We start from the raw sequence: 22,145 nt of genomic DNA, 5'->3' as shown, positions 1-22,145 counted from the left end.
AACTCTACACACACGTACACGGCTTTACACATTGTAGACACGGCTCGCCGAGCGCTCGCGGCAGCCCCGCGCGCCAGGCCGCCAGCGGTTTCAACCACGCCTGTCACTCTACAACCACGGCGCAAAGTCGCCCTCGAACTCCTCAAAGTCGCGCTGGCGCGCCGCACCGTCCGGGCCATAAGAGCCGAGCCTGATCTGGGCCCGCTCTAGCCAGCCGTAGAGAAGGGGGCGGCAGCGCTTGTAGGCCAGAGCCCCGTCCACCGCCTCGTACCAGCGCTGCAGGTCGCGCATCCTCTTGGGCGAGAGGCGGAGGACGGTGGTGGCGGGCGGAAAGGCGTGCGCGCTGATGGTGGCGGTGGTTGGCACAGTGACGCAGGTGAGGCAGTGGCTGTTGGCGAAGGCGTAGTCGCCGATGGAGGTGAGGGTGGCGGGGAAGGTGACGCGGGCGAGGGAGGAGCAGCGGGCGAAGGCGTACTTTTCGATGGACTCGAGGCCGTCGAGGATGTTGACGGAGACCAGGCTGGAGCACTGCGAAAAGCAGCCGATGGAAGCCTTGCCGGCACGGAAGGTGACGCTGTTTATGGAGGCACAGCTGCAGAAGGCGTAGATCCCGAGCGAGCGCACTGTGCGCGGGAGGCTGATGTCGGTGAGGGAGGAGCAGCCCGAGAATGCTGCGTCCCCGATGATCTCCAGACGTTGTGGTAGCTTGATTGAAACGAGCGAGGAGCAGCCGCAGAAGGCGTCGTCGCCGATGGAGACGAGGCTGCGCGGGCAGGCGACCGAGACGAGAGAGGTGCGGCCCTGGAACGCCTCATCTGGCAGGCGCGTCATGCCTTTGGGCAGCACCGCGTGCTCGTCGGTGATGATGATGACGTGCCCGTCGGTGAAGACGTGCCAGTCCATGCTTTTTACCATGCTTTGATCGGCGAGCAGCGGATAAGACGGTTTCCTGCGTGATGGGAAAAAGAAAGGGCGCCTCGCCCACGACGGGGAGACAGTTGACACTATCGCACTCCGTGGATCGCGACCGGCACGGGCTCTCATTGTCGGGGCGGGCGCGCGCGCGGGTTCCGGTGACACAGCAGCTGATGTGGCGGGGCACAGCAGCGTGCACGGTGGGTGTGCCACCGTCTCGGCGCGGTCCGCCCTCTCTGCGGTGTTGACGCGCCTGAGTTCGGAGGCCGCCCCCTGACCACCACCGATCGTGCGCGGATACGGGAGCGGGAGCGGGAGCGGTCCGAGCCATGGCGATACGAGCACGCGCGCCACCGCATGCGATCCACGGTTCGCCGCTCCCAGGTGCCCCTCCCCTGCCCGCCCCTGCGCGCTCGCGCCCGCGCGCGCGCATTGCAAAAGACCCCTGCTGCGCGCCCTGGGTGCCCTGCCCTGGCTGCCATCTATGTGCCCGGCCCAGCGTGGAAGCGCCTGACGGGCTTTGACACCTCGGGCACTTCTGCGCCGGGCCTTGCGCAGGGCTGGCTACTTGGCCGTCCCCGTCCGCCGTCCCCTTCTTTTCACACTCCCATCTGACCGCGCCACCCCCTCGGCCCATGGCACAGGCGGGTGGCGAGGGCGGCAGTGCAAGCGAGAACGGCTGGTGTGAGCCCCCGCGCACCCTTCCCGCCCACGGCCCGCACCGAGGATAGCGCCGTGACCCACACTGTGTCGGCCGACGCACCGCCCCGCCTGCCCACAGCCCCACACAATGAAATCCGCCGGCGGTGCTCTTCTGAGCAACTGCAGCTGTGACGGAATCTCTCTGCTTGCTCTGCCACACCCTACCCCCCTACATGCGCGAGATGAGCTTTTTTCTCCTGCGCTGTCCTCACCCAGTGCTCCCTGTGGCCCTGCGTGCAGGACCTGCAATCGCCAACCTTGTCGCCACACATTTGAAGGTGCAGCTCGCACTGCATCCGTCTCTGCACATATCCCGCCGCCATATCCCGCCATATCCTGAGCTCGCCACGTCCAGACTGAGCTGAGACTGACCCACGCCGCCCCCAATGTAGCAGGTGCGTACTGAGCACCACCGGCTGGCGACGACTTCAACGAGTTTAACAAGGCAGCCTCCCGCTTCAGGACAGCCTTTCGCTTCAGGACAGCCTTTCCCCGCAACGCCCCACAATGCCCTTGGGGGTGCGTACCGCCCAGGTCGCGTTCCGCCTGCACCCTAGCAGGATGGCTGTGTGCCATCCTGCGCTGGCTGTGTACTACCCTCCAGTTGTGTACTGCCCTCTGAGGGTGCGTACTACTGAGGGTGCGTACCGCTGTGCATGGCTGTGGACCGTCCTGCACTGGCTGTGTACTGCCCTTGACGGCTGTGTCATGAGATTCCTGGAGAGATCTTTGAGATGGCCCCTCCACCTACCTAGAACCAAAGCCTGACCCCTCCCCCCACCCCCACCCCCACAGTGAGCAACTCAACATGCTGTACCTCCCTGCCTTTGGGCGCCGACACTTTTCGATCCCTGGTCTGGCCGATTTTTTCGCGGTATCCGCGGCGGGAATCCGCGGCGGGATATGGCGGGATAAGCGGGGGATTCCGCGGGATTCCGGGAGATACGGGAAGATGCGAGAAGATGTGGGGAGATGCCAGAAGATGCGGGGAGATAGAGGGAGATACCACAAAAGAATCGGCCAGACCAAGGCTTTGGCAGCGGTTGTGGTGTGGTAGCGGTGGAGCGAGACTCGAGAGGGTCCGGCGTCCGGGCGGCGCCTTTGCTGCCTTAGAGTTGCGTAGAGACAGGTGGGGGAGGAGGGTAGGTAGGCTGTTGGGCTAGTCGTAGTGCGCTCAGGCATAACAGGCGCACAACACCTCCGGGTGCTGGGCCATCTGGGACTGGTCGAGCGTGCTGCGGCTTTCCTCACCACCTCCCTCTCCTCCCGAAACAATTTTTTTTACACAACAGAAACTGCGGGAGGCGCCCCAGTAAAGGGTGTGCGGTGGACCGCGGCCATGTGTTGAGAGAAATCGGGGGACGCGACCCACTTCGCCACAGACGGTCCCGCGCCTCGCCGCTATGACGGCTACATGCAGCCGCTTTGCGCCTGAAGCCTGGAGAGTAGCTCCTCTGCTGCTCACACGCTCTACGCAGTTGATACAGCCTACTGTGCGGCTGCCACAGCTGTGACAGCGATGGGCTCGCCCTCACTGGCCCTCAGTCACTTGTGCTGCGGCTTGTGTGAGCGACACTGCTCTGCGACTGCCGGCACACTGTGATACCATGGGTGTGAGGTCAAACCACGCTACCAGCGCTTGGTCACATCAGCCCTGAGGTCAGATCCTTCTACTCTGTTGATGACAAGACTTGTCTACTCGCTGGAGCCGAGCAGGAGGGCCCAGCGCCTCTCAAATTCTTTTTGAGCTAGACTTCGTTGTTAATAGGAACAAGCGAAGGCACACACGACATGACGCCAAACACACGATTGCACGCACCGCACCGTACCTCGCACCCGCGCCCGCCGCCCCCCCGACCCCCGCCCCGCCTAGGTGGGAAAGAGGTGAGGAGATGGGACAGCGAAGGAGGAGCACAAGCACGTATGGGAGGGTTCAGTAATGCGCCACGCTGCCCGGCGTCTCTCACTTTCCGGGACAGCCCCGCCCTTGTGAGGCAGGAAAGTGACGGCTACCCCGTACGCCCGGGCTTCTAATTCTTTTTCCCTCCTCTCTCGCGCCACTGCGCCCGCGTCACAAGCTTGTCCCTCCGCCTACGAACCCACACACGTGCGCCGCTGCCCTCGCCTCCACGCGAAGCACCACGCCGCCGCGTCACCACTCGCTTCATCACGCCGCCTCGCCGAGCGCAGGCGTCTCGGCATGCCGCCTGCGAGCCCCACCGACTCCGCGGACTCCTGGCCCGCAGCCGCGGCGCGCCTTCCCACCCCCCGCTTGCGTTCATGAGAATCCGTTTTTCGGATCCTCAATGTGTGATGGGGGGGTAGCGATGGCCACGACACTCCTCCGGTCGGCGCCCAAGGGGGGGTTGTGGTATGTCGCTCCCCGCGCTCTCACCGCCCTTTCTCCCGCCTGTAGCGCAAGGCGACCGGATGCTGCGTTGACACGGCGCGGCTGCGGCTGACTACCTTCTTCTTCTGGGTGATATCCGTCGAGTGCGAGCCGCACGTCTGCGCGGACGAGTGCGACTGGCGACGCTACCTCGGCATCGCCCCCACACCCGGCGCGGCGCGCCCCACCGACGACGCCACAAAGGAGATCGAGGCAAAGGCGCGCGAGATCGCCGCGCAGCAAAAGGAGATCAAGCACCCGGACGGCGCCTTCGCCTTCCTCATCGCCGCCCTCTACCTCTTCTTCAAGATGTTCCGCCTCACGCGCGCCATCAAACTGTGGTACGCGCTGTTCGTGCCATCTCTTGCCGCGCCCTGCTGCCCCCGCTGCGGCCCCGCCGCTCACGCCTCACCGCGTCGGGTGTACAGGCGGCATCCAGCACGTGCTCTCGCCGTCGGGCACGCAGCCATCCGCATCCTCCTCCGCATCCTCCTCCACGCCGACATCGCCGTCGACCTGGTGCCGGAGGAGGCGGCGCGCGAGGGCGTGCGTGCCGCGCTGGCGAGCGGCCTCGCCATCTTTGTCGCCGCGGGCATCTTTGTCCGCGACGACGGCGCGCACCGCGGCAGCGGCGTGCGGATGGCACCCGCCCACTCACCTCACCCAATCGCTTATAGGCGGAAAGTACCGCATCGCGACCGAGGCGGACAACGGCCCGCTCGCGCCGCTGCTCCAGGAGGCGCGCGCAAGGGGCAAGCTGGGCAGCGGCGCGAGCGACGAGCGGCTCATGGCGCACATCATCTACATGGCCCTCTCCTTCTCCCTCGCGCGGAGCATCATCCCGGCCGAGTGGTGCGCCGCCGGCTGCAGCTACGGCGCGCCCTTTCTTTGCGCGCTTCCCCTCCTCCCCCCCCCCTCCCCCTCTCATGAAAGGTACTCACTGTAGGCTCTGGCGCCACCGACGGGCGCGCGCGCGACGGCTCGGCGCTCACCGTCGAGAGCGAGCGCGGCGAGTCGAACGCTTGCCTCGAGGAGCGCCTCGAGTCGGCCGATGCGCGCGCCTCTTTCGCGCGCGTGTTCGACTACTTGCGCGTGCACAGCGGCCAGCGCTTCAGCCTCCGCCTCGTCATGAACCATGCGGCGATCGACGGCAAGGTCTCGACGCGCGACTTCTCCAACATCAGCTGGGCGGACAAGGAGCAGATGGAGGAGTTTGTCAGCGAGGCGCGCGGAGCAGGCGAGGCCGCCACGTGTCGGGCGCTGACTCACCGCCTCCTCGTGTCCCGCAGGTGCTCTGCGAGGAGCTGTGGCGCGGGATCCGCTGCCCGCAGTCGGACGACGAGCGGGAGGAGATGAAGAAGCTGATGGGGAAGAGCGCGTGGAGCCACCTCGCCACAGGCGGCTCGGTGCCGCTCCCCCACTTTGCTGCACAGAGCTCCCTCCCCGCCCGCTCGCCCTCCGTACCCGCACCCGTTCCGGCTACAGCCTCTCTTCGTCGGCGTCGAGATCTACATCCTCTTCCTGGACGGCAGCAAGGAGCTGGCCGCGCTGCTCGTAGAGGTGGGCTCGCCGGTGCGCGGCGTGAAGCCGCTCGGCCTGCGGGAGGTCGCGGAGGGCAGCCTCGGTGCGTGCCCCGGCCTCCCCAATCAGCGGCCAGGTGAGATTGCGATCTCAGCCCTTGGTTTCCTGCCGCAGTCGACTCCAAGCTGCGGGAGACGATGCCGCAGCGGGGCACGCTGCTGCAAGCCCCGCCCGACGCGGGCTCCGTCCGCAAGGGCCTCAAGCGCGCGTGCGGGAAGGCGTCTGAGAACATGGGCAAGGCGACCGCGATTGCCGAGCGCTCGACCGAGGGTCGATTTTGTAGTGAGCTAGGCGCTTTTGCGAGCGTACACACGCTGAGAGTACTCCACCTCCACCTAGCAGGCGTGCGGCGCTCCTCGGCGCTCGTCATGCTCGAGGCGCACGTCAAGCAGGTGGTGCTCTACCTCGCGCTGTACAATGCGCTGCTGCGCTCAGACGCTTCCAGCGCTCTTGCGGCGCTCGACCCGGCGCTGCTCAAGGCGGCGACGCGCGTCGCCTCGTGGAGGCCGCGCCACGCTTTCTGCCGCTACCTCTCTTCAATACATCTTAGCACTGCCGCAACCCGCCCTAGGTCGGGCGTGTGCAAGGCGGTGGCGGCCGCGGCGGGGAGGGGAGGGGAGGCGGCGGCGGCGGCGGCGGCCGCGCGCCGCGCGGCGCTCGGCCGGAAGCTGTCTGACGCCGCCGTCGGCGAGGCCGAGGCGGCGGCGGGCTTGGAGGCGCGACTGGGCGGGACGTACGAGGAGGCGGTGGAGGCCGGCGCGGCAGCAGTGGCCGGCGCGCCGGTGGCCACGAAGGCCGAGCTGGAGGCGCGCGAGGCGGAGCGCTCCGCGGCGGCGGCGGAGCTCTGCACGGCGCTCGGCGGCTCGCCCGAGCTGAAGACGCTGGAGGCCGCCGTCGGCCGCGCCAAGAAGGCGCGCGTGGCGGACACGGAGCTGCTCGAGCGCGCGGCGGAGAAGCTCGCGACGCTGCGCGAGGCGGAGCGCTCCGCGGCGACGCTGCGCGAGGGGCTGGTCGCGTCTTACCACGCCCGCTCCAAGCGGCCGCAGGTGGTGCCCCGATCTCCGCATTGCGCTCAGCCTCCCCCTCCCGCCCATGGCCTCGACCCCTGTACACAGGCGCAGCGCGAGGCGGCTGAGGAGCTGGTCGCGGCTTACCGCGCCCGCTCCAAGCGGCCGCAGGTGGTGCCCCGATCTCCGCATTGCGCTCAGCCTCCCCCTCCCGCCCATGGCCTCGACCCCTGTACACAGGCGCAGTCCCCCGACAGCGCGCCTCCAGCAAAGCGGCCAGGCTACCACCAACGAACGGAGGCCGCCGCGGCAGAGCTGCTGCGGCTCGAGGCCGAGGCCTATCGCGGCAGCCTCGGCAAGGTCGAGCAGGCGAAGCTGGCCAAGATGCAGAACACAGCCAAGCGAAGCCAGTTGAGAAGGCAGCGGGAGGACGAGGCGCACGAGAAGGCCATGACGCTGGCAATCGAAAAATGCCCCGCCTTCTGGAAGGGCCGCCGATACCAGCTCGACACGATCGTTCCGGGCACGGTCGACGACACACCACGCAAGCGTGTTCTGCGGCTGCGTGATGACCGCAAGGAGGCGAGCTTGCCTGTCTCCGCGGCGAAACTCCTGGCGGCCGACTCGGCTCTCGAGCGGGTGACAGCACCGCGCGCCTATCCTGGTGTTCTACCCTTATTGCACTGACAACCACTGCCCGTGCCCAGGTGTTGGGCCTTGTGCCGAGAGTCGTCGCAGATCTCCTTCACAATGAGAAGAGGAAGGAGGGCAAGGCGAATGTGTGAGGGGTGGAGCAGGTTGCGGGGCAAGCGCTGAGAGGAGACTATTCTCGCCGCCTCGCCCACGTGGAGGGCCGCTCGCGCACGCCGCGCGTGCGAGCGAGCGGGCGAGAGAGAGAGAGAGCGTGCGCGCACGCGCTTGGAACAGACTGCGCCCATATCACCCTTCACCCCGTGCGCCGTGGTGGACACGGTGGGACGAGCGGGGCACAGAGCCATGGGTTGTGGTACTAACTTTACAGAGATTTCACGACGATTGACAACACGCGGGATAGCGCAAAAATTTTGCGCAGCTCCAAGGTTCTTTGCGATTTTGCGTCTGAACCACACCACTTCCCGCACACGTGTCCCTCCATTCACACTTGCCACTTGGGATAAAAAGAAAAATTCTCGCGTCCGTTGGCCTCTTTTGTAGGGAAGAATTTTGATACCCGTCAAGACGCCTGCTGGGGGCAGCTTCGCGATGAAGCCGTCTGCTCCCCCAGCAAGGCACACACTAGACAGATAGGAGGAGAAAGGGGATGGTGGTGGGTTCGACGAGGAGAGAGAGAAGGTACTGGACACTCCCAGCAAAGCACAATCGTGCGCGAATTCTTGAGCGGGTACAGTGCGAGACTAGGGTTGCAACCTGGTAAAAAGACGGCTCGCTGAGCGCCGCCGCGATCAGGAATTCTTTATGGAGTTCGAGTGGCACCGCCGATGGTGAAACGCGCGCACAGCTTGAGGCAAAAGGAAAAGTTGCGGAGAGTTCCCAGATCTCTCGAGCTCCAGCCCGATCATCCGGCCCGCGCTGGGTGCGCTCCTTACAAATCGTAGCTCCCCGAAGAGTTGGGGGCCGCGGCTGCACAAATCCCGACTGTGCGCACACACTTAAAGAGAGAAATAGAGGGCGCATTGACCATTGTGTGGCGCTGGAAGACTGCACCGCTCCAAGACCAAGTGCTCCCGTCAGCTCCAAGTCTGGGCTTCCCTCGAGGCACGAGGGGCTTCCTAGGCCGTGAGTGTTGCCGTTGCAGTGGTTGGCCTCTAGCGCCGCCAGAGTGTGCCTCACACGTCACACGCACCTGTGCCCAAACCCGGAACTCTCGCGGGCCGACCCTCTCACACAGACAGACGATTCCGACAGAACAGAGACAGGCACGCACGGGCAGAAAGGGAAAAAGAGGGAGGAGGCGAGGCTGCCCCTGCTGAGCCCACAATCCGCACCACACACGCACGAGTACAAATACGGGTGGGGCACTTATAGGCCTCCACGTTCAAAAATTAGGTTTTGTGTGGGCCTGTGTGGTGCTCTGTAGAGAGGTCGACTGGAACGACTGGTGCGTCGTCTCAGCAGTGAGCGGCATTCACCTGGTGGTCGTTGGGAGGGGAGAGTCTCAGCAGAGAGCATGCAGGGACAGGCATTGGTAGGGAGTTGTGGACAGACCGAAGAGGACAGAAGCCGAGTCACTCGCACAGAGGAGCGAGACGCGAGACGCCGCCAGCCGCAGCCGAGCCGCAGCCGAGCCGCGAGCGAGCTGGTTAGATCGACGCAGGCAGCTGCCGAACTCCAGGCCGCGTCAACACTCCCAGGGAGAGGACAATGCCGAGACGGCGGCACACCCGCACAGGTGCCACATCCATCAAGCAGTGGCTCTCCACGTACGCCTCGCGTGCGCATTCATTCTTCTGATTGAAGGGGTTCACGGCCGGCAGCGACTGCCCATACAAGGGAGTTCGCGGCGGGTCCATGTCCGACCTTCCCGCCCCGACCGTGTAGTGGCACTGCTCAGGGCTACTGAATGGTCCGAATCGCGACTGGCTCCATTCTGATCTCAACGCTGTGACAAATCCACACTCTGTCCACACTGGGAGCTCGCCCGTCACGCAGCCATTGTGGCGCAGAGACGAGGGTGTGCTCTAACCAATTGGTTGTGGACGGATGGATGTTGTGCATATTCAGTGCCAGCGGCGAGAGGCCGAGGCGAGACGGTCGCCGAGTGCGACCTAGGGACGTTCGGACTGCGCGACGACTTAAACTTCTTTTCTTTCGCCTTTGGAGCAAAGAAACGAGAGACTGGCGGTGATAGGCTCACCGCCCCACGGCAAAGGCTGCTGCCCAAACGGTGAATGGTCGAACGCGGAATGGTCCTTGTGACTCCAACTCTGCGCAGAGCGCAGGTGTGCGCTCCCCCGCCACGGCGCACGGGCCATGTGTCCCACGCGCGGCCCCACGCGCAAGTCGCAACGAAACACGCACAAGTGCTCTCTCCGCTCTCGTATCGCGAGCCAGATTATTGCAATACCACACACAGATCGTTACAGCAAAACGCACAGTGCCCCCTCAAATCCGCAAACACAGTGCCCCCTCAAATCCCGCACATAGAGCGGCGAGCGGCGAGTCCTCTCTATTAAAGAAAGTTGACGGGAGTGTTTCCCTCCACCCTTCACGTAGGGATCATGCACATTATGAAATGAACTCGGGGGCACGGGATCATGTACAATCGCTGTCGTGGGATCGCTTGTCATGTGAGAGAGGCGCTCAAAAAGAAAGAAAGAAAGAAAACCGAGTGCGCTGCGGGTACGCTTTCTCTTTCCACGGCGCAAGGCGTTAGAGCAAAAGAGGCGGGCGGGCGCTGCCAAGCGCCGCTGCCGAGCTGCCGAGCCAAGCCAGCCCAGCTGGTTCGCCAGGCGAATCACCGGCGTGGCTCGTGGGTGCTGGCTATGAGAACCCAGTCGGAGGATCAGTCACCACCGTCGGATGAGCGGCCGAAGTGCGTCTATGTGCTCCGGGCCGCTCTCCTGGTGCTGGTTATCGCGCTGGCGATATTCGCGGCAATCCTCTACCGCGATGTCATGCTGCCGCTGATGCGCAACGAGGCTCGCGTGGAGTTGTGCTCTTTCCGCATCTGCGGGCCCAGCCTGGCCGAGGCGCACATCCAGATGCCGCTCGGCGCAAACAGCTCGACTGAGGAGCTGCGCGGCGACTGGGCTGCGCGAGGGTTCGAGGCGTGCGCCCGCTCGGTGGAGGCGCTGGCCGTGCGGTCCGGCTCGATCGCGGCCGAGGTGGACGTGCTCGCCTACAACCCGACCTCGCTCTCGCTCCTCTCCACCATGGCACGCGCAGACATCGTCCTTGAGAGCGAGGTCGGCTCCTTTGGCTCGCGCGCGAATGTGAGCGCGGCGATCGCGGCCGGCGCCCTGATGTCGTGCGCGGTGCCGCGGCCGTTCGTCCTCCCTCCCCTCTCGTGGCGGACCGTGACGCTGCACTGCCGCATCCCGACCTCGAGCCGCGTCGCCGCCGAGCTCTCCGCCTTCGCCTCCACCGGGACTGTGCGGGCAGGCGTGGTGGCGAGGGGCGCCCTCCTGCCGGCGGCGCTGCCGTGGCTTCCCGCCCTGGGCGTGCCGCCCGCCGAGGTGGAGCAGAGGACGGTCCAGAGGGCCGGCTCGCCCCACCAGCAAGGCGCCTTCCCTCCGGGCTTGAGCGAGCCCTGCCCCGCCCACTGCCACAGCCAGCCTGCCGGAGGCGTGGCCGGCGGCGGGAAGGCCTTGCTGTGCGAGAGCAGCGGCTGCGCGGCGTGCGAGGAGTGTGCGCTCGTCGAGGAGGAGGCAGCGGCGGAGGAGGAGGAGAGCGGCGGGGAGGAGTGCCGCTGCGACCGCTCTCACCCTCAGTGCGGGCGAGATGGCTGGCGCGGATCTCAGCCCGCACCGCCGTCGTCTCGGCGGGGTCTCGGCTGATCTCGGCGGGTCCTCCTGCGCCAGGTGCTACTCGTGGTTCAACGAGAACCCGGACTCCGGGTGCGGCTCCTTCTCCGCCAGCTGCACCGACTCGTGCGTCGGAGAGTGCCTCCACGCCTCGCCCGCCCCGGCCGCACCGCCGACGCCGCCCGGACTCACGCTGATGGGCTTTGGCCGGCGGAGGCGCACCGAGGAGGAGGGCGAGGAGGGGCGACGGCACTCCTCGCGGCGGTGCCTCCCCTCCTCCCTCGACCTCCTCCCGCAAGCTGCCGCCTCTGGTCCCACCCTCCCTCGTCCCCGCCGCCCCAGGCGCTCCCTCGAGGCGGGCGAGGCGGGCGAGGCGGGGAGGGCGGCGGTCTGGGAGAAGCTCGAGGCGCAGAGGCGGGTCGCCCGCTGCTCCGGCGTGCACGAGCAGGAGCGGATGGCGAATCTGACCGCGCTGCACGTGGGCGAGCCGGTCGTGCAACAAAAGGAGAAGGCGGACCGCCCCTGCCCGCTACCCGCCCCTGCCCGCTACCCGCCCCTGCCCGCTACCCGCCCCTGCCCGCTACCCGCCCCTGCCCGCTACCCGCCCCTGCCCGCTACCCGCCCCTGCCCGCTACCCGCCCCTGCCCGCTACCCGCCCCTGCCCGCTACCCGCCCCTGCCCGCTACCCGCCCCTGCCCGCTACCCGCCCCTGCCCGCTACCCGCCCCTGCCCGCAACCCGCCGGGGAGAGGCGGTGCAGCAGGGATCTCCTCAGAGACTTGCCGCTCTTCCTGCAGGTGTTCTTCGAGCTGCTCGTGCGGGCCGCAAATTGCGCCTTCTCGGCGGACGAGATCGCCGCCGCGACGGAGGAGCTGAGCGACCACGTCGACGCCGTGGCGGAGCACTGGGGCGGTGGAGTGCTCCCGCCCTTCCGCCTCCCTCCCAGCCGTGCCCCTCTTCACCGCCTCCCTCTCCCCGCCTCTCCAGAGGGCGTGCAAGACGTGGTCGACGGCATCTCTCACATCGCCGCCACCATCACGCACACGCCTCGCCCTCCGCCGCTCCCTTCTCTCCCTCCGGTGCCGCCGCCGCCGCCGCCGCCCTCGCCGCTGCCCTCGCCGCCTCCGCCGCCTCCGCCGCCGCCCTCGCCGCTGCCGCCGCCGCCGCAGCGGCCGCCGGCGTCGCCTCGGCCCCGGGAGCCGACGAGGCAGCGCGCCGACGTGTTCGACGACTTTTTCGAGGGCATCTTCCCGCACGTGGGCGAGTCGGACGAGGCCGCCGGCGACTCGTCCCGCCAGCAGCCGCAGGGCATCCTCACCGTCGCCATCCGGCACCTGTGAACAGCGTCTCTTCACACCTGCAGCTGTGAACAGGCCTTCTCACCGTCGCCACCCAGGACCTCCTCCTCTCCATGCTGCCCACCGGCTGCACCGCGGCCGGGCTGATGCAGACGGAGCTCGCCCTCTCTCTCTCGCTCGGCCTCACCAACCCGACCGCCTTCCCCGTCCTCCTCTCGCCCGCATCGAGCGCCGCGATCCGCGAGGTGACGCCCGCCGGCGCCCTCCGTCTGGTCGGCGAAGCGCGCTTCGTCGACGAGTCGCTCTCTCTCCCGCCGCACTCGTACCGGCGCGCGCTCGTGGTGGTGGACTTCCGCTACCTCGTCGCGCGGCTGGGCATCGACCACGAGATCCGGCACGACGACGCGCGCTTTGGCGCGACGCACACGCCGCAGATCATCGACGCTCTCGTGCGCGCCGACCTCCTGATCGACCTCTCCCTCGTCGTCTCGGTGCTCGGCATCGAGTTGAAGGTGCGGCTGCCGCAGGCGGGAAGGGTACGCATCCGTGACACCCGCGGCGAGAGCCGCCCCGGCGATGAGGACGAGGAGGAGGACAAGCCGGTGGCACGAGGCGGGCTGGCGCGGCAGGCAAATGCGACCGCCGTGTACCGATTCGGGGGACCGCGAGATAGAGATAGGTAGTGAAGTGTGCATGACTGTCAGAAATTAAGGACCCAGCCCCCCCGCTCATTTACCCATCCCAGCTGTCCCTTTTTAGTTACCAGCTGCCACAGGCACAGCGGGGCAGGGCACACACAAGGACGCTCCCCTCTAACCTCTAAGAGTAGAAACAGACATGGCACACATGCCGATGTGAGCGCGATGAGCGAACGTGCGATGTGCGATGTGGCCCTCCAGGGGTGTCCAGCCTCACATGAGGCTGAAAGCGCCGTAGCCTGCGGCTTCGGCAGCCTCCTCGTACGACGCTGCAATCGCGTGCGCTTCGGATATGCCAAGCCCTCTCGGCGACGCCTCGTCGATTGGAGGCGTCGCCTGGCCAGCCACCTCATCGTCCGCACTGACATCACCACCGCCGGCAGCACCCTCGGCGATCGCCTACAAGCGACAGAAGAAGGGATGGCAGAAGCGTGCCGTGTTGCTCCTGAACTGTTGAAGGCGCGCCGCGGGCTTTACTGAGGAAAGAAGAGACCCGTCCCGCACCATGTCGATGCGGTTGATTCTGACCTGCAGGCATGGGATGTCGAGCAGCATTTAGCGGCAAAATGTGAATCGTCCCTCGGCGCCATGCTCGGCTCGAGTGGGCATCTAGACAGAAACCGAGCCAAAGATACGCTCCGGCAGCTCCTCCTCGGAGTTGCCTAACGGGTCGCGGTGTTCACTCGCTAAAGTGCATGCACACAAGACAAGTCAACTGCAGCGCCTCCACCTTGGAACATGAAGGCGATGTCGATCTGCAGCCTCTTGAGCTGAGGCAGCAGCATGCCGACGAGAGGCTTGGCGGCTTTGGTGAAGACTGATGCGCTCTTGAACTTGAGCACGTCGACATCAATCTCTACGTAGCCTGGAGGGCGTGCGCGAGCGCGCTAGATGTTGGAGGGAGTCCGTCGCCGTGCTGTGCCGAGGCTTCCGTGGGTGATTACCTGGGCCGGTGTGCTGTGTCACCGTGAGGGCCTCCTCCAGCTGGCCGCACTGGTTGTTGACGACGGAGCTCAGGGCCCAGCTGGCGCCATCCGAGAGGTACGGGATCACCTTGAGCCGCTCGGCGCCCAACTGCGAGCCGGGCTCGAATATGGCGCGCTCTAGGCTCGAGTAAGCCTCCAGGTCGCGCGGGTCCGCCTGCGCGTCCAGCGCCGCCTCCTTGTCGTAGAGGAAGACCTGCGGGCGGCGGGCGGTGTACTCTCGCGCTGGCCTGGCGGGCCTGGACAGCACGCACAGCGCACCACATTCTGCTTCGGCGAGGCGTTGTTGATCGAGAAGGCAATCACGATGGACGGCGGCGCGCCCTCTGGCTTTGGCGGCAGCGGGAAACGCTTCGCGATGTGCTCGATCGGCTCCTCTGACCGGATCAGCGCCGATACTCTGAGGTTGTAGCCGTGCACGCCTGGCGGCACCTTCTTCCCCTTCATCTTGTTGTCCTTGGTGAGGTAGTAACGACCGCGCACCTGCCGTTGCGAATCGGCGGCGTGAGAGTGCCGCGGCCCTGCTGTGCCTGCCCAGCCGGACGCAGCGGCGCGCGCCTTAAACTTGTCGATCGGCGCCTCACTGCAACTCTGCAGCTGGTACTCCTTGAGCCACTCCCCCGGCGCGGCGGAAGGGGAGGCCTTGGTCTCCGTGGCCGTGGGCATCGACGAAGCTGCCTCCGTTGGAGCAGGATCAGGTTGCGGCGCGACCGGCTGGTCGCCAGCGGAAGCCTCCAGCTGCGGTGGTGGACTTGACATTTCGCTTTCGGATCGTAAATACGAGGAGTGCGCACGGAGCGACGAGTTGTCTTTCATGGACTTGCGAAGCCGTTGCGTGTTTCGCTCCTTCACCTGATGGCGACCGGAGGCGCGGCGGCACTCGGGAGATGTCTCTCGAGAGGGATGTCGCTCGAAGGCTTGTGGCCCAAATGGCCAAAAGCACGTCCTAAGTCTGTCCTACCACGGCGCGAGCGGCGGCTGCCACACCTTCTCCTCTGACATATGGTCGTAGTCTGGGTGATCGCCGGTCACCTGCATCGCGGGCCTTGAGTCAGCAATCACAGCAACGCGCACGCATGCCACGTGGAGCTGCGGGCAAACTGTCAGTGTGCGGAACAGTGAAACGTGGGCATCTTGAGAGAGAGACAAAGTGCGAGAAGCGTTGCATGAGCCGCGCAGCGCCCTTCTTCTTCACGCGCGCAGCCTCGAGCTCGATCTGCTCCTGCGCCTCTTTTGCCGCCTCGGCGTAGGCAGCGGCCATATCGTGCGCTTCTTGGGCAGCTTCCTGTATCGACTTGCGCGCCTCCTCGACTTGCAATGCCCTACGGTGAGAGCGTTGCGGTCGGTGGTCCGAGCTTGCTACCGGTGTGTAAGCGTTTTGACGTGTGATTTGGGAAGAGTGATGCAGCACCATAACGAGTGTGGGTTTGGTGCAGCAATGTCTACAACCGCACTCGAACTCAGCTTCGCTCTCGTCCTTGACCAGCGGGACCGGCGCCGCACTTGTGAGGCTGGATCGCTCAGAGCGAACTGGCGGCGCGCCATCCTTGCCCATCAGCGCGCCATGTTCGGCCATGTCGATGCGATTGATGCGGGCCGATCCGAATATCCGCTCGGGAAGCTCGTCCTCGCTGTCACCCTACGCGCGGGCAGTGGCAAGACGCCACATTAGATGTTGCGGGATCGGGTGCGGCAGTGGGTGATTGGTGGCCCAGCTGATGCAGTGGTGGCTACGGCGGCAGCCGGGCCCGGTGGTGGAGCTCAGGCCTGGAACATGAAGGCGATGTCGATCTGCAGCCCTTTGAGCTTTGGCAGCAGCATGCCGACGAGAGGCTTTGCAATCTTGGTAAAGACCGATGCGCTCTTGAACTTGAGCGGATCGACATCAATCTCGATATAGCCTGGGGGAACGGGGTAAGGGACACGGAGGGAGACGGTTGCAGGGTCGTTTTGAGGCCGAGGTGACGCGACGGCGAGTCCGATGCCTCGCACCTCAGCCGCCCGAAACTGGCGTTGCGTGCGGCAGAGGGAGAGGTGGTACGGGAGGCAGCAGCCGTTGGTGGCGAGGACGCAGCCCTGCTGCCCGCCCTGAGCAGAGCGGATGACCTTTCGCATGACGGTCGCGAAAGAGTCGCCATTGACGATGTCACGCTCGTCGTCCTCGCCATCGTCGGCCCCTCCCTCGCAGTCGGTCGCAGCGGCGACGCTGATGATACGCCCGCCGCAGGGCGGGCGCGCCTACGACAACGCGCCGGGGCGAGCGGTGGTGGGTGCCGACCCCGGCGAGACTCTCGACCCTTTTCGATGGACGCCTCAGAAAGAAAGAAAGAAAACAGACACCCCAAGGGAGGGATGGGAGGACGGCACGCCGCCACCACACAGGGATTTTAAGGAGAGGTGTGTGATGCGCTACGCTAGCCGTCGCCCACCCTAGGGAGTCTGCCTCTTCCTATCTCTCTTCGCAGTCTCTCGCCGCTTCTCGCTGCACTCCTGCCGGTCCTGATTTCTTCTTGACCAAGGGCGCGCCCGGATCATCAGCACCGAAGAGCGCCGCTGAAACGCGACCCGTTCCTCCCCCTGCAGGAAGAGGAGTCATGGGCGAGGTCGAGGACAATGTGGTGCGCAGCACAAAGCAGCCGCCGAGAGCGCAGCCGTAGCCTCCGCGCCGCGCGTGCGGCGCGCGAGCGGCCAAGCGTCGCTTGCTTTTTTGCAAACCGTTGCTGCACCGCGGCCTGCGCGCGCGCGCGCGCGCCCGACTCTGGCAGGGTCACTTTGGCCGCGCCGTCTGCGCCTCTCGGGCCGCACCCTCTTCCGCACGCGCGCCTCTGCGCCAGCCGTTCTGACGCGGCCCGTCTGCCGCCCGCAGTACATGGCCAAGCTGGCAGAGCAGGCGGAGCGGTACGAGGAGATGGTCGAGTACATGAAGAAGGTGGCGCAGGGCAAGCAGGAGGAGATGCTCTCGCTCGAGGTTCGCCGCGCCTCGCGCATTTCCTCTCTGCTCTCCCCCGGTGCCGCCTCGCCTTCTGCTCACCCCTCTACCAACACCTGGGCAGGAGCGCAACCTGCTCTCCGTCGCGTACAAGAACGTCGTCGGCGCGCGGTGCGGCCGGGCTCCGCGCGGCCACGCGGGCGCATGCTCGCCGTGAGGTCGGTCTGCGCGGCTGCTGTAGGCGCGCGTCGCTGCGCATCATCACGTCGATCGAGTCCAAGGAGTGGGGCTGCGAGTGCGGCCGCCGTGCCGTGCGCGAGACGCCGAGCTCGGAGCGCGCTCGCACCGTAGGAGTCGTCGAAGGAGTCGTCGGCGCACACCGCGCTGATTGGCACCTACCGGGCCAAGGTTGAGGAGGAGCTCAACAACATTTGCAACGACATCCTGGCCCTGCTGCACGACCACCTGATCAAGGACAACCTGGATGCCGAGCCGTCCGTCTTCTACCAAAAGATGAAGGCCGACTACCACCGCTACCTCGCCGAGTTTGCGGGCGGCGACAAAAAGTCGGAGCACGCCACAAACGCAAAGGCACGCTCTCTGCCTGCCCCCCCCTCTCTCTGAGGAGCACTTTTCCGCTTTCCGCCCCCGACGCCCCCGCCCCCGACGCCCCCGCCCCGTGCGCGCCAGGCCGCCTACGAGGGCGCGCAGTCAACCGCCGAGCGGTTGCAGCCCACGCACCCGATCCGGCTCGGGCTCGCCCTGAACCAGTCGGTCTTCTTGTACGAGGTGCAGGGCGACCACACGGACGCGTGCGGCCTGGCCAAAAAGGCAGCCTCCACCCCGCCGGCCTGCGAGCCTCGCCGCTCCCTCTCAGTCCAGCCCCCGCTCCAGGCCTTCGACGATGCGATCGCCGAGCTCGACACGCTCGACGAGGAGTCCTACAAGGACTCGACCCTCATCATGCAGCTGCTGCGCGACAACCTGACGCTCTGGACGAGCGACGAGAATACCGACCAGTGAGGCTCCGAGGGGGACGACACTCTAGACGGCTCTCCCAGAGAGGCGGGCTGTGGCCGGGCCCTTGTCGCCCTCTCCGAGAGGGCCGGCCGGCCGGGGAGCGCTCAGCTGCGGCAGACCGGTCCTGCGCCGCACGCCGGAGTGCGCGCTCCGCCACTCGCGGCTATTAACGGTCGGGTTGGGTTGGAGAGGGGGGGCGGTGCTGTAGGTTCGTAGAGCCCACATCCGAAACCGCGCTACCGTGGGCTTGGCGCTTGCGCTTGCGCGCGCGTGGGTCGCGGCCTGCGGCCACGGGCCAGCCACCCAGGTCCCAGGACCCCCCAGCCTCAGCAGCCTGCGCCCCGTCGCGGCGGGGCGCGCGGCGGGCGCTGCTTTGTGCTGCGCACCACATTGTCCTCGACCTCGCCCATGACTTCTTTTCCTGCAGGGGGAGGAACGGGTCGCGTTTCAGCGGCGCTCTTCGGTGCTGATGATCCGGGCGCGCCCTTGGTCAAGAAGAAATCAGCCCCTCTTCGCGCTTGTTCCCTTCGCCTGCAGCAGGGAACAAGACTTTCGCTGGAGAACGAGGCGTCCATCGAAAAGGGTCGAGAGTCTCGCCGGGGTCGGCACCCACCACCGCTCGCCGCTCGCCCCGGCGCGTTGTCGTAGGCGCGCCCGCCCTGCGGCGGGCGAGCGGGCTATGCAGGCCGCCGCGAGGTTCCGCGAGGCCATCGCCATCCTCGAGCACGCGCGTGACAGGGCTGCGAGCTCCGGGTGCGACCTCGACCTGGCGGAGCGGGCTGCGACGGCCGTGCGAGACACTGTTCTGCGAGAGTGCATCGCAGCCGGCCTCTACGCCAATCCCTCGCTCCTCGGCGACGGGAGCCCGATCCGCGTCTCGAGCGGTGTCGACGCGGCGCTCATGGACGAGGAGGACCCGCCCACCGCCCTCGTGGCTTCAGCGCCGGCCACCCCGCCATTCAGTCCCTGCGCTGCTGAATTCGCGCGAGAGGGCGGTGAGTTGGTGGATCCAGTGCTGTCGGGAGTCAAGGCACTTCTCATCGACCTGGACGGTACGATGTACTCGCCGTCCGGCCCGATCCCCGGCGCGGATGAGTTTTACGGCTACTTGCTGCGCCAGCGCCTGCCATACGTCTTCCTCTCCAATACGGGCGCAAAGGGTGCGCACGGAGTGCAGGCCAAGCTGGCGAAGAACGGCTTCCTGCTGCAGGCGGCTCCGGTCCCGACCGACAACATCTACACGGCTGCTCAGGCGCCACGCCCGCCCGCGGTCACTGCTGTTGCAACCGCGGCGCTCACTCCGCTCCTGCTGCGCACCCGCGGCGCAGGCGCAGTGCGCGTACATGGCGGACCACATCCCGCACCACGCGCGCGTCTTTGTGATCGCCGGCGGAGTCGAGGGCGAGGACGCGTGGTGGATGGAGCTGCTCACCGCCGCGGCGGAGCGGGTGGCCACCTGGGAGCTGCGCACGCGGCTGACCGAGGAGGAGGCCAAGGAGTGGGCGGCGATCGCTGGGGCGGCGATCGCCGCGGCGCCGGGTGAGGGGGCCGGCGAGGGGTCCGCGTCGTCTGGGACGCGTCCACGACACGTCCCGCCACACACGCCCTGCAGGCGAGGGGCGGCCGAAGGTGTTCGTCGTGCTCTTCACCGACGGCTCCATCTCCTCGTCCGTCGACCCGAAGACCAACGAGCGCGGGTACGCGGACTGGTCCTTCGACGTCATCAAGAAGGCGTCCATCCTCCTCTCGCACGGCGCCGAGTTCGTCTGCACTGCCGAGGACGCTTTCAACCCGACGAGCGACGGCTTCCCGCTCCCAGGCGACACACACACACACACACGCGCGCGCACACACACACGCACACACACACACACACACACACACACACACACACACACACACACACACACACACACACACACACACACACACATTCAACCCGACGAGCGACGGCTTCCCGCTCCCAGGCGAGAGGTAGCCGAGAGGTGGCCGATCAGCCGAGTGCAGCCGCGGCCGTCTGCCGCCTCTTCACGCGGTCAGCGCCGCGAGCAGGTCCCGGGATGTTTTCCGCGATGTTCCGCAAGCTGATGTACCCGCTCGGCAGCGAGCGGCACCGCGTCTGCGGAAAGGGCGGCGGCGCGGCCGAGGGCGGGAAGTACATGGTCGGCCACGCGATCGAGATGCTCCGGAGGCAGGGCTTCGACGGCGAGCCGCACGAGCGACCTCCTCGTCGGCGACGACACGTCCTTGACGCGTCCGTGAGACGTCCCGCAGGCGAGCTGCACGAGGTCCTCATCGTCGGCGACCGCTTCGACACCGACATCCGGGCGGGCGTGGCCGCCGGCCTGCGCACCTGCCTCGTCGAGTCGGGCTGCCACCGGATGGAGCTCCAGCCCTACTACCCGGCCGACAGGGCCACTTACGTCGCCGCCTCGGTCGCGGAGCTGCTGCCGCAGCAGTGGCTGCCCCGCTCCTTCGTGTTCCGCACCGCCCTGGCGCCCGCGAGGACTCCGCCGCGGCGCTGCTCCGACTCGCTCCGCTCGTGGGCCCTGTCTCGCGGCAACATCGTCTACGCCTCGTCGGCGCACGCGCCCTCCACGTCGCTCATCGAGCGGCTGAGGCACTACTTCGACGCGATGGACCCGGGCTGCACCGGCACCATGCCGGCGGCCGACTCGTACCTCGCCCTCCGCCTGCTCGGCATCGCACCGCAGCAGCGGCCGGTCCCTCGCCCCGCCTCCCTCGCCGCCGGCCTCGTCTTCCCGTCGCGCGGGCGGAGCAGCCCCGCGGTGCCCGCCGCCGAGCCGCGCCCAACTGGCGAGAGCGAGGGCGAGGAGCGGCGCGGCGGCGGCGAGCAGCCCAGCCTCGGCCGCATCACGTTTCGCCAGTTCTGCTCCGAGGTGCAGCGCGGCTTCGAGCTGGCCGTCTCTGGCGCCCCCGTCTCCCCCGGGGGCGTGCGCCCAACCGCGTGCGAGCTGCGCGCCGCCGCCGCGCAAATCATGTACTCGAAAGACGCGGTGCCACCCTCGCGGAGAGGCGGCGGCGAGGGGTCGCCGCCGCGGCGGCAACAGCAGTCGCACCGGCCCCGCGCGCTCTCGCAGATCGAGCCGGCGCTGCGAGTCGAGCCAGAGGACACCGAGGCCCTCCTCGGCTCCTCGCCGCCGCGCGTCTCCTCCCCCGGCGTGGGCGCCGCTGCCGCCGGCGAGGTGGCACCCGTGCGCTGCCACCGCGTCCGCTCGGGACTCACCTCGAGCCTCCCGAGCCTGCCCGCCGCCGCGGCGCCCCTCTTCTCCGACGCGGCTGCAAGCTCGTTGAGCGGCTTTCCGCCCGCAGCGCAAGCGGTGGTTGGGCAGCGTCTGCTTGGCCGCGGCGGAGGGCAGCGCGTCTCGAGCCTCGGCGGTGTCCCGATCTCGACCGGAGACCTCACCGAGCTGGGACGAGAGAGCGCGCGCCTCGAGGAGCTGCACGGCGGCAGGCTCGGCACGCCAGGCGGCATGCGCCGTGCGGCAAGCTCGCTGCCAGACCACCTCTACCGCCTCCAGCCCGACTCGTAGCGCGACGGGTGATGGGAGCGCGGAACGTCAATGTGAACGTATCAATGGAGTGAGTCGTGTATGTGTGTGTGCCGTGACGCGTGAGAGCCAGCACGAGGGCCCGGGGCCGCTGGCCAGCGCAGCGCCAGGTCGGCCGGGGCCCCGACGGCCGGGTCCCCGAGTGGAGCTCTCGTCTCGCTTGCCCCCGCACCTCTTCTTGCTTCTATCGTCTCGAGAGAGGCAGAGGAATCTTGAGGAAATTGTGTCTATTTAAGTCAGGGATTTAAGTCTTGTGTGGTGTTATCAAATCATGGCACATGGGGTGGGGACTGGGGTGTGTTAGACTATCTCCCCGATACATGAAAGTTCGTGCGTCGTGGAGAAGCCACTAGCCTCTGTACGTACAGAGCCAAAAGCGGTTTGCTGGTGATGTGTGTTACGGTCATCGTGCTCATGGTCGCTAAATAAATAAACAAAGAGTCGTAGAAAATCCAATAAATAAAAACGGAAACCTCTCTACTGTGAGGTGCAGGTGGGTAAAAAGGAACAGCGGTCCCGGCCCGTGCCGCGATCTTGTGTGGCTTTGTTCAGGGTTCTTTGTGCCACAATATAATTTGTGCATTGTGGC

At 66.8% G+C, this 22,145-nt stretch overlaps 5 protein-coding genes across 5 annotated transcripts; 4 read left to right on the top strand and 1 right to left on the bottom strand.

Annotated features, from left to right (window-relative positions):
- Positions 1-108: 108 nt before the first annotated feature.
- On the bottom strand, positions 109-903 carry EMIHUDRAFT_74250 (hypothetical protein; the record flags this gene model as incomplete). The annotated part of the gene is made up of 1 exon (XM_005776245.1): positions 109-903. The coding sequence occupies one exon, from the start codon at positions 901-903 to the stop codon at positions 109-111; it is 795 nt and encodes a 264-aa protein (XP_005776302.1).
- Positions 904-1,272: 369 nt separating this feature from the next.
- EMIHUDRAFT_457859 (hypothetical protein) lies at positions 1,273-7,625 on the top strand (the record flags this gene model as incomplete). The annotated part of the gene is made up of 13 exons (XM_005776244.1): positions 1,273-1,284; positions 4,034-4,347; positions 4,435-4,639; positions 4,710-4,858; positions 5,008-5,221; positions 5,296-5,412; positions 5,492-5,630; positions 5,702-5,857; positions 5,930-6,078; positions 6,460-6,633; positions 6,703-6,765; positions 6,835-7,233; positions 7,302-7,625. 13 exons carry the CDS (start codon positions 1,273-1,275, stop codon positions 7,377-7,379), a joined length of 2,169 nt encoding a protein of 722 aa, XP_005776301.1. The 3' UTR covers positions 7,380-7,625.
- Positions 7,626-9,986: 2,361 nt separating this feature from the next.
- EMIHUDRAFT_457858 (hypothetical protein) lies at positions 9,987-13,667 on the top strand. Its single transcript, XM_005776243.1, has 6 exons — positions 9,987-11,041; positions 11,115-11,321; positions 11,400-11,568; positions 11,854-11,968; positions 12,044-12,364; positions 12,430-13,667. Exons 1-6 carry the CDS (start codon positions 10,077-10,079, stop codon positions 13,035-13,037), a joined length of 2,385 nt encoding a protein of 794 aa, XP_005776300.1. The 5' UTR covers positions 9,987-10,076; the 3' UTR covers positions 13,038-13,667.
- A 2,892-nt stretch (positions 13,668-16,559) lies between these two features.
- On the top strand, positions 16,560-18,221 carry EMIHUDRAFT_457856 (hypothetical protein). The gene is made up of 7 exons (XM_005776242.1): positions 16,560-16,653; positions 16,902-17,003; positions 17,089-17,135; positions 17,206-17,245; positions 17,316-17,555; positions 17,655-17,795; positions 17,859-18,221. The coding sequence occupies exons 1-7, from the start codon at positions 16,630-16,632 to the stop codon at positions 17,985-17,987; spliced, it is 723 nt and encodes a 240-aa protein (XP_005776299.1). The 5' UTR covers positions 16,560-16,629; the 3' UTR covers positions 17,988-18,221.
- Positions 18,222-18,518: 297 nt separating this feature from the next.
- Positions 18,519-21,828, top strand: EMIHUDRAFT_457855 (hypothetical protein). Its single transcript, XM_005776241.1, has 5 exons — positions 18,519-19,236; positions 19,313-19,523; positions 19,597-19,748; positions 19,952-20,213; positions 20,259-21,828. The coding sequence occupies exons 1-5, from the start codon at positions 18,664-18,666 to the stop codon at positions 21,536-21,538; spliced, it is 2,478 nt and encodes an 825-aa protein (XP_005776298.1). The 5' UTR covers positions 18,519-18,663; the 3' UTR covers positions 21,539-21,828.
- The last annotated feature ends 317 nt before the right edge of the window (positions 21,829-22,145 follow it).

Source organism: Emiliania huxleyi, assembly GCF_000372725.1.
Source record: "Emiliania huxleyi CCMP1516 unplaced genomic scaffold EMIHUscaffold_280, whole genome shotgun sequence".
Lineage (NCBI taxonomy): Eukaryota > Haptophyta > Isochrysidales > Noelaerhabdaceae > Emiliania > Emiliania huxleyi.
The sequence above is the reverse complement of the archived record's forward strand: the minus strand, read 5'-3'. Positions and strand labels throughout refer to the sequence as shown.